General features: G+C 35.7%; 1 protein-coding gene across 5 annotated transcripts in view; it reads left to right on the top strand.

Moving 5' to 3' along the window:
- Positions 1-16,399, top strand: part of STXBP5L (syntaxin binding protein 5L) — a 197,940-nt gene that overhangs the window by 72,075 nt on the left and 109,466 nt on the right. For all 5 annotated transcript variants that reach the window (XM_069866934.1, XM_069866918.1, XM_069866947.1 and 2 more), the window contains exons 3-4: positions 3,412-3,493; positions 5,553-5,653. In XM_069866934.1, the coding sequence (XP_069723035.1) occupies positions 3,412-3,493; positions 5,553-5,653 (183 nt within the window). The remainder of the gene's footprint in view (positions 1-3,411; positions 3,494-5,552; positions 5,654-16,399) is intronic.

Here is a 16,399-nt window from a genome sequence, read left to right as displayed (position 1 = left end):
ATACTGGTCCTAAGAATCTGAATTCCTGCTGAAGGTAACAGCAGTCTCAACTCCAGAAGTCAGTTCTAAAGTATCTGCATCTTTGGTTCTCAGTGAAAACACAGGACTTGCAGGCCTTTGGTTTCCATTAGTACTAACACCTAAGAAGAATGAGACATAGCAGTTTTATATGTAAATGAGTTATGGAATGAGAAAGCTGTGGAAAGTTCAGTCATAGATGATGCTTATGAGAGGCTTTGCCTTGATACCTGTCATATGTGTGTAATTATTTACTGGCAACTTTTGTTTACAGTAAAACACATCCACATATTCATGTGTTCTGACATCAGGTGTTCAAGATCAAGTATGGATATGACATGTGAATATCACATAAATACTAGCTGATCTTTATCCAAGTGACCAAAAGGAATTGGAGAGAAAATCTGGACCATGTTGTAATCATGGGAAATTGAAATTTTCTTCAACTTGTGATGGAACAGCCCGAGACACTAGAGTGTAAAATCTTTGTTAACAATGTGTTATGCTGTCATGGAAGGCTGCATCTTGACTACCAAATTCAAGTACTTAAAATTAGGCATCCTAACAACCGTTTTTTTTCCCCCCCAAATTATGATAAGCTTTGGAACAACAGGATGTTGAAATACTCTGTGGAATAATGTTGCATACAAGTGAATAGAGAGCAAAATATCCTATTGCACATATACAGATCTTAGAACCAAGATTAAACGTTTTCAGAAAGAATATTTCTTTGTTAGAATGTTATCGCTGTCATGCTTGTGGTGCTTGATGCAGATAATTCTGACTACTAGTTTCGCTCTGGATCCCAAGAGATTTCCAGATTAGTTTTCATCTTTTTCCCTTTTATGTATAAATTAGGATAATCTAGCGTGTCTGCAAAGGCCCCTGGGAGATCCAACATCCTGATAAGAGAGGGAAGACAGTGACTAGCTTTTATCCTTGAAACCCATGATGTCTACTTTGAGCTATTCAGCTGTATCTATATTAGTCTTCCCTTTTAAGATCTTCAGTGATATTCCACTCCCCCTGATAGCAGAGTCATTATTTAATAATAATGAAAAAAAGCAAAAGTAAAAGAATAATTCGGTCCAAAGGCTGCTTTTGCTGTATATCCTGGTAGATTACACTGATACGAAAAGATTTGATGAGGTAAGGTTGTAGTCCTCCATTCCTGGCAGCAAAACATAAAATTTGCATAAGATGGGCTAAAGTGCCAAGAACATGTGCCAAGTCATCATATCCCTTCAGCTCCTTCTGCTGGAAGGACCTCGCCACAGCTCCCAGAATGTTTGAAAACCACCATCCGTCAGTGAAAATGCTGCTATTTCAGCATCAGTCCTCACTTCAGGGCAACTGGCCAGACTGAAGCAGATGGCACGATTTCTCTCTTATTTTAGTAATTTGTGAAGTATTTCAGGGAGAACACTTACGCAAATGAATGTGAATTATTGGACAGTCCTTTGTTTGTTTGGGATGCACTGCATGAAATTATCTACTTCGTTAGGATGTTTCCTAGAGAACTGACTCTAGCATGATACTGATAGGTGACAGCTGCTTAACTGGGCAAAACTAGTGCAATTTTTATTTAGGACAATCATTAGCTAGAGCTTTCTATTTAACTGAACATAAAGCTCAAGCTGATAGTAAAACACTTATCTGTTGAAATTTCCATTCAGTTTTAAGTTCCCAGTGGGTGAGTGGATTAGTTGGATTTGGTGCTAGTGTTGCTTCTCACCTTACAACAAGTATTGGGGAAGGTATAGAAAAAGAGTGCTACAGAGCATCCATTTGAAATGGATTATTCACTCTTAAAATGTATCCTAGACTACCATATGTCTTTATTGTCAATTTTAAATATGTTGTTTAAGTTATGGTTACGATTGCATTCAATACTACAGTTTGGTAACAAGTGGCGAAAAGATACTTAGTTTTTTCTCTGCCTTGCTGTCCTGTCATGTATTTAGGGTGTTTTATACACAGCTTTTCATCTGTAGATACCAGCATACTGAGATCATTGCCAAAGGAGATATTGTACTCTTTTCTAAATCCCTATGTCCAGCTTACAAATATGGAAACAAAGGCACAGGGAAGGGAAAATACCTTTTTTTTGTTCCCCTAAAGTTATCCAGTAGACCAGCTGGCAATGTCAGGATTAGAGCTCAGGTCTCTCAAGGTCAATGGTCCGCATTAAACAGACATTAACAACTGGAAAAGTTATTGTTTAATACTTTAAAGTTTTAACCCTCAAATTTGCTAATCAATGGAATTTACTTCTCAGAATCCAATTTTAGAATAATTTACTGCAACTTTCTTCATCTGTGAAAGGGGAAGAAAAGATTTTGACAATTACCTGCAGTAAAGGTGGACAGCTGGCATTTTTGTTCAGAATTTTATGATACGCTGATATGATCATATATAACAAGTAGATAGGGTTTAAGTTGTAAAATCTCGTTTCTGATTGTAATCTTGATGTTTTGAATACATATTGCACTGTTTCACTCGTTTCAAACAACATGTTTCTTAATAATATGTTTAATATTCATGTTCTCTTCTTTTGTTTTACATTTATCTACGGTAATAATCTGGATCAGCAGTTTCTTTTTCAGTCTCTGACTCAGGTGGGAAAGGCCATGATCTAAGTTAGTGGGGTGGCAATTAAACATGCAGAAAAAATGACTCAAACAGAACAGATTGAGAGCTACATTCATGATATATCCAGACAACAACATATTGTCCGGCATGTTGATGTTGATTCCCAGGGAATTAGCTGGGTTGCCAGAAGTAGCGTAACTACATGTGCAGTTTCACTCAGACTGAGGATTGGACTAGAGAATGTAGTTCATAGCTAGAGTTGGATAACTCTGCATGGCACTGCATTGTACTTGCAGTGATGAGACAGAGAGCAATAGCTATGTGTGAGGTTTTATGTAAGTTGAAATGACTCACTTGAAAAGGCATTTTCAGATTTAAAGAAGACAGCCTGCTATGGAACCGTATTACTGACCTTAGTCCTAAATTATTAGTTTTATGATGTCTTGATATGTACAGAAATCTAAGACATTCATATTTTATATGAAGCAATAATGTGTAAAAGGAAATTTAAGATGCATCCTGCTGAATGTTTGTGTTAATTCATGTACTTTATTTCACAGGCAAAAAAACCCAGGCAAAAACATTCACAATTACACGTTACAGCCTGATGATGTTGGTTCATGATATTGGTTCTTTAATTAGAACAGTGGAAACTCAGCATGGATTCTTTTGTTTTACAGAAACAGGAAGAATTGAGGTTAATTGAAGGTTAACTAGAGTTTAATTGCTAGCTCTCTTTTTTTTCCTCTTTACTTCGGGTGATAACAGGAATGTTAGAATCCTTGACTTTGATGGCAACAGATTGGGTAGGCCTGGTGTTGATTGCTACTGCCAACATGAAAGTGGTGCTGCAGTCCTGCAGCTCCAGTTCTTAATCAATGAGGTAAGGATATATTTACTCAGATTATTCTGTATAAATTTAGTTGAATAAGTCAACTTGTGTGCTGTAATTGAGTGATATAAATTTTCACATTGAAAAATTTTGCTAACAAGTAAGTGGCGCACATCTAGAGGATGTTCACCATACAGTCTTCTAGAAGACTATTTATGGGACTGCATACAGGGAAAAGTGTACGTTGTATGCATTGGTATAAAGTACTGAACAAAAGGCAGTCAATACACAAATGTACGCAGGTAGATGCAGAATCAATTAAATTACTAAATATGCTGCACAGTCCTGTTTCAAATGGAAATTAATAAATGAGCTAAATCTTTCTGTAGAAAGATATTGATGGTTATTGGCTGAAAGATCAATAGTTGGGGTTATGCTACTACTTGAAGCAAGCAAAAGCAGTTGCAGGGGTCATCAATCAAATCAGCATGCCTAGTCTCTCTAAATGGTTTGTCGAAATCAAGTTTAGACAATATAAAGAAACAGTGACAGATTATAGCTGTCTTTGTGCAGAAGATCTCTGGAGATGGTAATAAGCAAGAAAACTTTCTGGAGCATATAAATCTGGGTTTTTTTTTTCCTAAAACCTCATAACTTGGCTAAATTAGAAGATATTCATAGTTCAGTTTTCTCTGATAAGTTTTCTCCCCTGATACAAGGAAACAATTTTGACAGTTCCATGTCCTCTTTCTTAACATGGAGATCTTAGAGCTTCTCAAGAAGAGAGTTTTAGTTTCATGGGTTTTTTGAAACTGAGAAATATTTTTTCTTTTCTACACGTTTGGAAAAAGTACATAAACCACAGAAAGAGAAGGGAGAAATGAGACTTTAGAAACAATTAGTCCAGTAGAATTCTCTGGAGTAAGACAAGGATGAAAACAGGGAGACTAAGGTTTGAAACATTGTTCCTTCTTTTCGTTAGCAGAAACCCTAGTACATAGGATTAATTTGTTATCTGTCATGGAGATTCTCTCTTGCATTGGTCCCAACTCTTTGGGAGATGAGAATTAAAGCATGGGTTACACTGTATTAGAGAAGCCTCACCTTCATAGATGTGTCAACATTTAAAAGGACAGTTGCTAGGATTAGGAAGGAAATCCAAGAAGAAAAAAAGAAAAGTTTATCCATCAGTCATAGTTGATATAAACTGAACTTTTAGTTACATCCTTGCCCTTCCTCAAAATAAAGTATTGCCTTCTGTTTGGGCAGTATCTAATTCCTCTCTGCCATAGTAATACACAAGAATAGATCCTTTTTACTAGACCTGATGAGGAGTGTAATTGTAGTAAACCAGTGCAGCAGCAGTAGAGACCTTCCTCTGCAGTCTATGTTCTCATGGCATCGCTGTTCCATGGGGAAGGGAAAGACAGTAGGAAGGAGGTAGAATAAATTCACTTCAAGCTGTCTAGGCAGACAGAGATCTGGACCTTGGAAGTTGTTCATTCTGTCTACCAGAAGCAGGACCAGTCTTCAGAGTATTTCTGATCTGTGATAAAGGCTCTCTCCTTTTGTCTATATCTCTTAGTTCTTCCTAGGTCCTCGCCTTGTGCTACCTGTCCCTATTTTCTTAGCTACATCTTCTTTTCACAGTCTCAGTTTTGAATTTCATGTTGTTGATATGACTACTACACTGTGCTTGGCACTGTCACTTCTGTGTAGGTGTGCAAACTAATACCTTTTTCCTTTAGTTATATCCTTCATGTTCACCTCTTTAAGTAAGTGTTGTCTGTCCTGCTTTGTGTTAATCCTGTGCTTATGTGGAAGTACATGAGTGCTTGCATGTTTAACATTGCAGAAAAGCTTTAATTTGAATTTTAAATTGATGGAATTTTAATTTAACTTTGGCTGATCATGCATTAATTTAAAATATTTACATTTACCAGATCAATTCCAATTTACTATCGTTTATGGTAAAATATTTTTTTCCTAGAATAAAGCAATGATTTTTCATAAACTGTATCATTGTCTACAGGTAGATTATTCAAAAGTGAGGATCACTTTAAGAATAAGATAGAATCAGCAGAAGAGTAATATTTTGTGTCTTTTCTAGGGTGCTTTGGTCAGTGCAAGTGCAGATGATGCACTTCATTTGTGGAATCTCCGGCAGAAGCGACCAGCTATCCTACATTCCCTGAAATTTAACAGAGAAAGGTAAGACCACATGACACAAAACCTCCCTCATTTGAAAACCCACCAAACTTACTTTCTAGATTTATACTAATACATGTTTATTAGTTTCTCTTTATAAAGGGGGACATACTTTTGCCTTGACACTTTTTCTTCCATTGTTTGAGCCATATTTCCACAGAACAAAAAGTTCACTTTCTCTTTCTGCGGTCTTCTCAGAACTAGAAAAATCTTGTCTACTTTTTGTCAAAATGTTTTTTATCTTACCTTTTATTTGCATAAACCAGTGTGAACAGAAGTGTGTTCGTTTTTTTCTTAAGACCAGACATAAGCACTGTGATCATTTAGGCTGATCCATTTTTCAGTACTAGGAATTGTTCCTCAACCAGCTGTTTTCAGGGAAATAATTCTTTTCCTTCTTTTCCCTGCCTTGGAAGACTTATATTTTTTTTTGTAAAATACCGGAGGTTTAGCAGAAATAAATTGTGAATTTGGGAAACTATGTTAAATGTCCAATGAATCGAAGTCTGTTTTCCTGAATATTACATTTTCAGTACCAAATTCTAGAAATTTCAACTGAAAGTAGATTAAATGAGTGGTTGTAATTTTCAAACTCAAACAGAAGCTGAGCATTTTAATCTGTATTTAGTCACTCAAGTAAAACCTGCTACAACATCATGGTATTTGAATGCTACGCTTTTGTTAGTATTAAGAAAAGGTTCTCTGTTTCCATTAAGGAACTAGGCCAGAAGTCAGAAGAACATAGTTAAGTGCATAAGTGCAGCAGCTGGGTTCTTGTAAGTCCTTGAGCAATACAGTTATTCTGTACTTAATCTTTGGGATGTATTTTTTTTTTCTAATTTGAAAACATAGGAATAATGCTAGTATGGTTTTGACTGAAAGCTTAAGGGACATTGTAATTCTCTTAGTGTACAGGTTCAGTGTTTCTTGAGGTGCAGCAGCTTCTTTTAGAAATTTATAGATTTGTTTTTGTGGTGGTGGAAGATATCAGTACTTTAGCAGGGCTGTGAAGTAAACAGGCTCATCAAAGCTTTAGCTACTGCAAATCTGAAAATCATTATGGAAATAGTCTTTGCCTTTATTGTTTATTGTGTAGATACGCATCATATTTGCACTTAAATGTCACCAAGTTTCAAGGTCTGTTGTGGGAAGTACTGTGCAATAATTTAGAAATTGTACATGCTAATTCCAGAGAGTTTATAATTTATAGCAAATGTATATTTGGGAGTGCGTTATGGAAGATTAAGAAGAAAAATTATACATACATTTGCTTGCTGCTTCTGGACAAAAAGTCATTATTTTACATATGTTAAAACATTTGAATCTTGGTATTCTTATCAGGTAGGTACATTAACCACAGTTTGTCAGTGATAAATCTTAATATTGTAGAATTTATTTCAGTACATCTTGGTCTGGCTTTCCCAGCCAGCAACCTTCCATATGGCCTAAGGAATCAATACTTATATGAATGCAGTGTCTGTTCACCTGTTTGTCTGTCATTTCTCTTCAGATGGACTAGCGCAGTGTCTTGGTCAGAATTTTTATTGAAATTTCTTATAAAAGAAACTCACACACATTTGGACATTGCTAGAAGCAAAATGTTCCATCACATTTACCTAAATTTTCTTTTACTTCTGACAGCCTAAAACATTGGGCAAAATATTTGGAAGCAAGTTACTTGAAATACTGGAAACTTTTGTGTAGAACCTAATTTTGTGTAATGACTTGTTTTAACTGATTTTTAAAGAGGATCCGAAGATGTAGTTATTTCTAAGAAATGCAGAGCTTGCTCAACTGCCATTTATCAAGTTCTAGCAAGTTGTGAGTGAGTAAAAATAAGTACTATTAGTTCTTTCACACGTTTTAAGTAACTGTTACAATCACTGCCATTTAAATAATTTGTATTAGCATATCAAAGGCTATAAAGCAAAAATCCTGATCCATTGCTATATAATTTTGTCAAAGAAGGCAGTCCAGTTTTAAATTAAGAAAGAGTTTTCAGTAAGTATAAAGAAATAAATCTGTAAGCAGTTTTTTTCCTTCTCAGAACTCTCTAGCACTGCCCTAAGTTTTTAGGGGGTTTTGTTCAAGCACTTGGCTCCAGAATTAAATCTCTTCATTTTTATTATATTTTCTTTTAACATACATATAAAGTAATTTCAAATTATCTAGCTTACAGTTTTGTAAGCTTGATTACACATTTACTATGTAAAATTCAACATAAGCCTCTGGACAAATAGTAAAAAATCCCATTAATTTGAAACATTTCTCTGCATAGAGATACATGCCTAACAGAGTTAAGCCTGAAAGAGAGCTTCTGTTTTTTTTCTGAATATATTTTTTGAGTTAGAGCACAGAAGTTATGAATTATGTCATGCTCAGAGGAAAAGCAAATTATGCAGTGACACGTTATTTGCATCACGATGTATGAAGTAAAGTTGCTTTAGCTATAGCTATTTTATGCATGGCAAAAGGGATGTAAGGGGAATTAGGAAGGCTGATAAAGCAATAAGATCGAAATCTATTTTCTTCAAGAAATTCTAAGGTGTGTCTTCCAAAAATGACTATTGTCTTCACTGGTGGATCAGTTAAATAAAGGATTATTTTTATCCTCTCCTCTTCTAGGAGGCTAAGGGGAGGCAAGATTCATACTGAGAAGACAGAGACCTTCTTTCTTTCATCTTGTTTTAAGTTTGTGAGCCATTGGATGAGCTTGTTTTCTTAAACAGGGAGAAATCCTTGTTGAGAGAGAACAGGCTTGAAATTACTGATGCGTGTTTTCAGAAAACAGTAAGGTACTGAAAAAGAACATACAGGAAAGTTTTTAGACAACCGGAGGCTAGTTCTTACAAAAAACACCATTTATAGTTTAATTTCATTTTAGATTTAGACCACTTTTATAGAGCCAAACTTGTAATTATTCAGATGCAGTTTAGCTATGAAACAGACGGTGTCACTGCTTCAAATTTTACTATTTGCATGTTTGTCTTGAGGATTTATAAGAATTGTAGTTTTATTCATACAATGTGTTTGTGTCCTTGATATGCTGTTCGGTTGAGATTTTTTTTCTGAATAATTGGCAGGTTTACTTCATGAAGTGTTGCAATATAACACACCTACTTAAAATTCTAATATTTTTGTAGAATCATAGAATAACCAGGTTGGAAGAGACCCACTGGATCATCGAGTCCAACCATTCCTATCAATCACTAAACCATGCCCCTTAGCACCTCATACACCCATGCCTTAAACATCTCCAGGGAAGGTGACTCAACCACCTCCCTGGGCAGCCTGTTCCAGTGCCCAATGACCCTTTCTGTGAAAAATTTTTTCCTAATGTCCAGCCTAAATGAGGACGATCATTGTATTAGTCCAGATTCTTGATTAATTTGACTTCAATTAATTAGTTTTCATGTAGAATCAGTTTAGTTTGAGTTTTTTAAATATTTGATGCATGAACGATACTGCTGTTAGGTTCTGTTAGATGGTTGAATGCTGCTTAAGTCTTTGGCTGTTACTCAATGCACCAGTCTTCATATTGTTGAACTGTTACATTTGCAATTTGCTCCTGTTTCTTGATGTTTAAGATTGCAGGATAGTGGACTAAAATCTTCTGTTAGCAGTGTTTATAGCAGTATTTATGCAACTCCTTAAGTCCAATTTCCCTAACTGTATACACATACTCCCTCCCACAAATGTATTCTTGATTCGCTTTTTTGTGAGATTTTCTGCAGTATGTTCTTGGTGACAAGTTATCTCCTAGAATATTGTAACACTGTTCAAATAATTGCAGGATATACCAGTGTGATGTTGACAGTATTAACTTGTCTCTGATAATTCACTGCTTCTTTACTAAAAGTCTCTTTGGAGAAAGCATAGAAGGAATGCTGAGGAATAAGGCAGAATGACAAAGTAATATTTTTGTTCTACAGTGTAACAGCCATGACTTTTTCAGCAAATTATATGGTTTTGCCTTGTATCAAATATAACATTAAGATCTTAAGTTTCTACTTCCATAATAGGAATGTGATACGATGCATTAAGATCTCGCAAGAAAATATCAATGTAAGCAATGTGTTTCAGTGCTTGGCCCCGTGCCAAGAGCTCTAAAGATAACACATTCTCTCAATGACATGCTTGGCGGTAGCATATGGTTGATAATATACAATTTGCTCTTCCATTTATGAATAGGAAGCACAGGTAAAACTTTTTAACCTCTGGAAACACTCCATAAAAATCTCTTTAGTACTTTTGATGGGTAACATTATGGTAATTTTCCTCATGTTAGTCCCTCCTTTTCCTTCTTTGATGTCATTAGGAGGTGCCAGATTCATCTTCAGTAGACATTTTAGACAAAATAAATAACTACTGGAATTAGACAGTCTCTATCTGCTGCAAAGAACATTAGGATGAAGCTAAGCCATTGAAAACTATTATAGGCCTTAATTTTTTAATATAATCAGAGTAAACTTCAGTAAATATAGCTTTAAATCTGTAACAGTTAACATGGTTTTTCCGTTCAAGATTACTGCAACTGAGACAGGAGAAACAACAAAGATTACAGTGCAAAATTCAGGTCCTTTAGGCCTGTGTACACTAGTTTCATGTATGAACACAGTTTATCTCCTGTTTCTCTCAAGCTGAGCTACTTCAGTTGTGTGGACTGGCATAGGGGATAGCTCTCCTCTTTTTCCTTCTTTAGGTGGTGCAGACTGGCATGTTACAGGTGAACCAACAGCACTACAATGGTTTATCCACTGACATATACTCTGCATACGTGAACACGGTGTACAAGTTCTGTTGGGTTTTAAAGCCATCTGCATTCACTCTGCACCAATGCCATAACAGTATCGTAAGTGCCCTTATGCAGGGAATGACTAGGTGACAAAATCTATATAATTGGCCTTGGGGCTCTAATCTGTAACACATTACTCAGTGTAAGGGCGTGCTGGCACAGAGGGAGACATGCCTTTTAAGTGGGTGACCTTTAGAGCAATGATCTCAGCTAGCTGTAACTTACTGTTAGTTAGAAATTTGAGTCTTGCATCTGAGATTCTGCAGTATTTGAACAAGGTGATTTAGAGTGTTACTGCGATGCTTGGAAGCAAAGAGAAAAAACAAATACTTCTGTATGTGGTGACTTTTCTGTTGTGTGTTGATCTATATTCTTTCCTGAGAGCAGACATATCTTTGTCTAGCTGTCTTGACCTGTCTTTGCAGGATTTTGTGTCCTGTGTTTTTAAGAGTTTACCTCATCAAAATGACAGCAAGAGGCTATTGAATGGATACTGGTGACTGGCTGTGCAGTCTCAGCCGTACCTGTATCTGTGATAGTTTGCCCGTGCATAAAGGAGCATCCTGGTTAATACTGTATAAATGCAAACTCTGTATTGGTTATGTACAAGGTGCAACACACAAAATTCACAACTAATACTATGGCTTGGGGAACAAGAGTGGGAGGCAAGAGACAAAGATATGGTTATAGAACACGTTCTAACCTGTCACAGTGTGACAAGGCTCAACTCAATCGCTTCACTCATACTGAGTAGATGCATGTTCAGATATAGATGTTTGCCTACCCTTAGTCAGACAATGTCAGCGTGCAAGAGCGAACAGTGAGTTAATGTGGAGTTTCTTGTGAAACTCAAGAAATCCATAACAAAAACTTTCCATTTACTCACCGAGACTTACAGTGAAAATACCCGAGAGATCAAGTTGGCACTCAAAGGAACCCATTTCTTGTCAGTAGAAGATATGAAATCAAAAATGACAGAGATTCTCAACAGCCTTTCAGAAAACGATCTGTAGCATAACTTTGAATGTTGGCAGCATTGTAAGCAGCTGTGTGCCAGCTCAGAAGGGAACTGTTTTGAAAGCGATCATAGCTGATTTTCTTAATTTGTTAAATAAAAAGAGTCTCGGGGTTTTTTTGTGTGTGACCTCATACTTTCCAATTAGTCAGAGGCCTGTTATCAAGCATGAAAGTAGTTAACAGGTTCAGTGCAGTTGTGCAACCATCCTATACCACAAAATAGATTCTGATTACATCATGTGGTGCAGCATTTAGCTGTTCAAAAGAACCACAGAATTCAAATACAAAACAATATTTGACCATACAGTTCTGTCTACCTTTTACAACAAGAGACAGTTTGAGGGAAGAATATAAACTTTCTCAAACTGTTGATGGGAAAAACTGAGGAAAACAGAAGAAGCCATGCAGTTGATTAGCATTTGCTTCTACATCTTGAAGAAGCTTTTATAAAACTTCGTTGAACAGAGGTTTTTTTTGTCAGCTTATGAAGTATATATTGCCAAGTGTCAAGACAGCACATACCTCACACATGCAAGGTAAATAATAAATGTGTGCAGAATGGTCTTGCATAAACGTTGGTCACTTTTGAAAGAATAATGCTCAGGGATTTCAGTCAGCAAATAATGTTGTTTGCATGCTGTTTGTGAGCTTGGAAAGATTCCTGAAGCTTATAAAGAACAGTCCTGGTCTATAGGGCTGTGTCTTAGTACTGTAGGGCAGAAAAGTGAACTTTCTCAAATGACCTTTCAGAAAGACAAAAGATTGGATACAAAGATTCTCCACTGAAACTGTCCCAAATCATGTTTGTATAGTTACACGCATCTCTGCCTTCTCTGTTAAAATAAAAAAATTGCAAGATTACATTCTTTTTCATGTCTTACGTCATGTTATGGCAAATTTCATAATACATTTAACCAGCAGGATCAATGAGAGCCACAAGCTCGTCCTGGAAAGATGGTATGCAATGAGTTGAAATTATGAATGCCTTGGTCATAAAAAAAAAAGCTTAGCACAAGCATTTTGGATTTTTTCTTTTCAATATACATTAGCTAAACAATCAAAAATAACAAAAAATACAAATCACGGATTAGCTTGCTGATACCAAGAATCAACAGTTTTGATTTGATAAATTTATGAAATTATGCAGTTCCAGTGAGATAGAATGAAAATTCACATGTCCCTAAGGTTTTCTTTTTAAAGATCTTAAATACGTGGGCCTTCTAGTGAATTGGAGCTGAAGGGACCTTCTAAGTCTAGTTCCCTGCAGGTACAGAGCAGGCAACTTGGGTACCTCCTTTTATACAATGACAAGCTCACTACACTTTGCTGGTCCCTTATGATCCTGGTAAGAAAGACACTCAACCTCTGTAAGGTGTTATTAAAAATGCTATTTATTAAAGCCAGCACTGTAAAGAATGAGAGAATAGTACAGATAACCTTACATCCCTCCCTGCAGATGCTGGGAACCACAAGTCATGCATCATCAAATGACCCTCCAATCAGCAGGCTGTGCAGACCCCACCCATAGATAGGGTTATCTCATTTTGGTCATTCAAGTTATTACAGGATTAAAATTAACTCCTCCACATGCAATGTTCTTCAGTCGGGATCATGGTATAATTATATAACTGTTCAAGCTTAAGTTCAGTGTTCTTCCTGTTAGGGAAAGTTCAAGCTAATTTCATCCTTATGATGCCAAGAAACCTTCTGGCTTCAAGACTGAATTTATTTTTCTGGCCCTTTTATTCCCATTCATTATGACATTCTGATATCCACGCTGTCATGTATTTTAAATATTTTGTCTCTCTTACTTGTAGTTAAACAGCTTATTCTTATCCATTCACAGCTTTTTTCTTCACTACAAAAATCAAGATTACCTGTTTTCCTTTATAAATTTCTGTCTTTGCTTCCTTTTCCTTTATTTAGTCTTTCTGCTTATATCAGTTCTCACTAAGCTGATGTTTTAGACATGGAAACATGGTCTGGATAGGGTCCCATCTGTGCTTTGGACATTGATGTTACCATTTTCTTTTATAACCTCTGAAGGAATATGCTTACAGATGCATGCTGTAATAACATCACCTTTTGATGTGGCTTCATCTTATTGGTGATTGAGGTCTTCCTCTGATTGAGTAATTCACCCATTACATTTCTCCACTGATGTATATTGAGCCAGCAAGGAATGTGCAGGTTTTCAGTGCTGTTCTTTAAAAGCAGAAGTAGAGCAAGACAAGCAAAACCAAAATTATTTATCTCCATCACTTCTGTATCATTCCTTCCAACCCTAAAGTGAAAGCTTTTATTCTTTGAAGTTTGTCCAGGTTGTCTGTCCTTCCTCTGTAATATTTTTTCCTTAAGAGTTTTCATTAGCATTAGTACCAAGATCGCTTATGAAATTACAAGAGCAGCTGTAAAACTAATACTTGAGAATCCTGTGAATATTCAGTAAAATATTTCTTTTTCAGTAAAATCAAATGGAAAATAGACATTAAACCCAACATTTTATAGAAGTAGTTTTTATAAATGCTGTATTTAATTTAGACATGTGCCAGGTTTCCTACAATGGGAATATTTTGGAATAGCCTGCCTTTGGTAAACCTACCTTCCCTATTTTTCCTTAACTTTTAAAACTCTGTCCTTTTGAAACTCAAAACCTTAGTTAGTGTATTTTTGTTAAGTATATGTGAGGAATTAGTAATAACGTTACAGTCACACCAGGATAGAGGACAACATGGCTTAACTTTCTATCAGTTTTAATATTTTTATATTTTCCTTCTTGGGTGGAATTTATAATGCAGTCTGAGTTGATGCCAATGCAAAGAGAGTTTTGCAAGATCTTAAGCTGACTAGTTTAAAACTAGCTTGGATTCTCTATGTTTAAAATACACCCGGATAGGTGTTACTCTAAAATAATGTCACCTTTTATTGATGCATTGACTGTTTTCTAGAGAAATCTTTTAGTTCCCATTTCCAGAAATATCTAGACCCTACAATTATTAGCAATACTTGTTTTCTAATCTGTACATGATGCTATAAATTCTCTTCCGATTACACAAGTCCTAGTCATATTTATCATTCTAGAAGGTTAACAAGATCTCTGTTTATATCCAGGTCCATCCTTTATAGGAATGGTTGGACTTGATGATCCTGTGGGTCTTTTCCAACCTAGTGATTCTGTGATTCTGTGAACTTAGAAATCTCTATTCTTTTTTTAATACTGATTTTCAGTGTTTTCCAAAAGTAATTTTCAGTCCACCAGATTCTGCCAATATTACTATTTTCTGTTTCATTTCAATTAGAGGTGTCCTTAAGTGCATTATGCCATCGTATCTGGGTTTAGACCAGTTTGGTAAAAAACTTATCTGAAGGAAAATAGTCATTTAAGATCTGGTTTTACACAGCTCTGTACAGAAAAGTTCTATTTCCATAATGAGACTTTAAAATATGCAATAATAATGTTAACACAGTATATAGTAATTTGATTTTTTTATAACTGCTCAGTAAAGTCTCAAAAGAGCAAATACAATTATCATGTTACACCGGTTACATATATATATATATATCTTCATTTTAAAAGCACTTATCTGGGACTTAAGAAAACACATGAAAAAGTATGATGAATAAATTGGTAAATGTTTTTCTATTTTATGGTTATTAATCAGTTGAAAATCAATTCACGTTTTCCTCACACTGGTGTATTAAAAGCAGGTTAACAGAAAATGGCTGATACGTTATATATGGACTATGAAAGGTGCTTACAGCCAATCGCTCCTACTATCCCCCTATTACCAAAACTGTACCATATAGCCTTTACTTCCTCCAATCTGCCCCTGAGCTGTTCATTTGACTTATTACTTTATTTAAAGCTTTATGCATAAAATATATTGGCAAATTCATAAAGGAGTCTTAGGATTTGATCTGAGACTCTAGAAGGCATATCAAGTAAAAGTTTCTAAACAAGAATTTTCTCAACTCTGAAACACCAAAATTATTGTTTCTAGCTGGAAATAGGCCAAATATTGTGGCTATAAATATAGCATAGTTAAAATGTTTGAGAAGTGAAATTTACTTATAACACAACTAAATAACTTTATAAATTTAATATATGTATATGTATGCATGTGAATGCAACTAAATGTGTGTGCATGGATGTGTGCACGTGCATACAGATACACACATGTATGAAAACATCATGACCCATAGATCTTCTGGAGAAAAATGCATGATGACCAGAGGACTGGACAACAGTACAGGCCTAGAGGGCCCTCTGGCCTGACAAACCCTCTTTTCCAATTTGCTTCTTCCTATGTCACTCTGTGTGTACTTCCTTCTCTTATTTCTGTGAGAAAACACATATGTCCTTTTAAAATTCCATTTCACAAAGTGCCTTTGTGAGGTTTTGACTTTACTTCAATAGAGAATGAAAACATATATTGAATTATTTTTTTTTGTGTCACCTGGACACTTCTGATTGTCTGAGTAACGGATGTGCTCCTTTCTTTCCTCAGAAAAAAATGCTTTAGCTCTTAGCAGCAGACATAATGTTGCTATATGCTGCAAATTTTAGCTCATATACGAAGCATTGTGCTTGTTGTTTCTAGTGCTTTGTAGAAAATAAAACATGTTTGTTAATAGATTTCTGCTTTTTTGAGAAAACACAGGGTAATATGTTATGTTGTTTGCATATAGCAGCTGTTTTGCCAAACTGCTCTAAAGCGAGGTTTGGATAGCAAAACTTAAAATATATACATGCAGCCATACATTGAACAACCATGTTGAGGTTTTTGATGGAGTCGGGCTGAGAGAGTTGGGGTTGTTTAACCTAGAAAAAGAAGGCCGCAGGGAGACCTTACAGCAGCCTCTGGTACCTAGAGAGCTAAAGGAAAGATGGGGACAGATCTTTTAGCAAGGCCTGTTATGACAGAACAAGGAGTAAT

Source organism: Phaenicophaeus curvirostris, chromosome 1, assembly GCF_032191515.1.
Source record: "Phaenicophaeus curvirostris isolate KB17595 chromosome 1, BPBGC_Pcur_1.0, whole genome shotgun sequence".
In the NCBI taxonomy this organism is placed as follows: Eukaryota; Metazoa; Chordata; class Aves; order Cuculiformes; family Cuculidae; genus Phaenicophaeus; species Phaenicophaeus curvirostris.
Note: the sequence above shows the minus strand (reverse complement) of the source record. Positions and strands in the feature narration are given on the sequence as shown.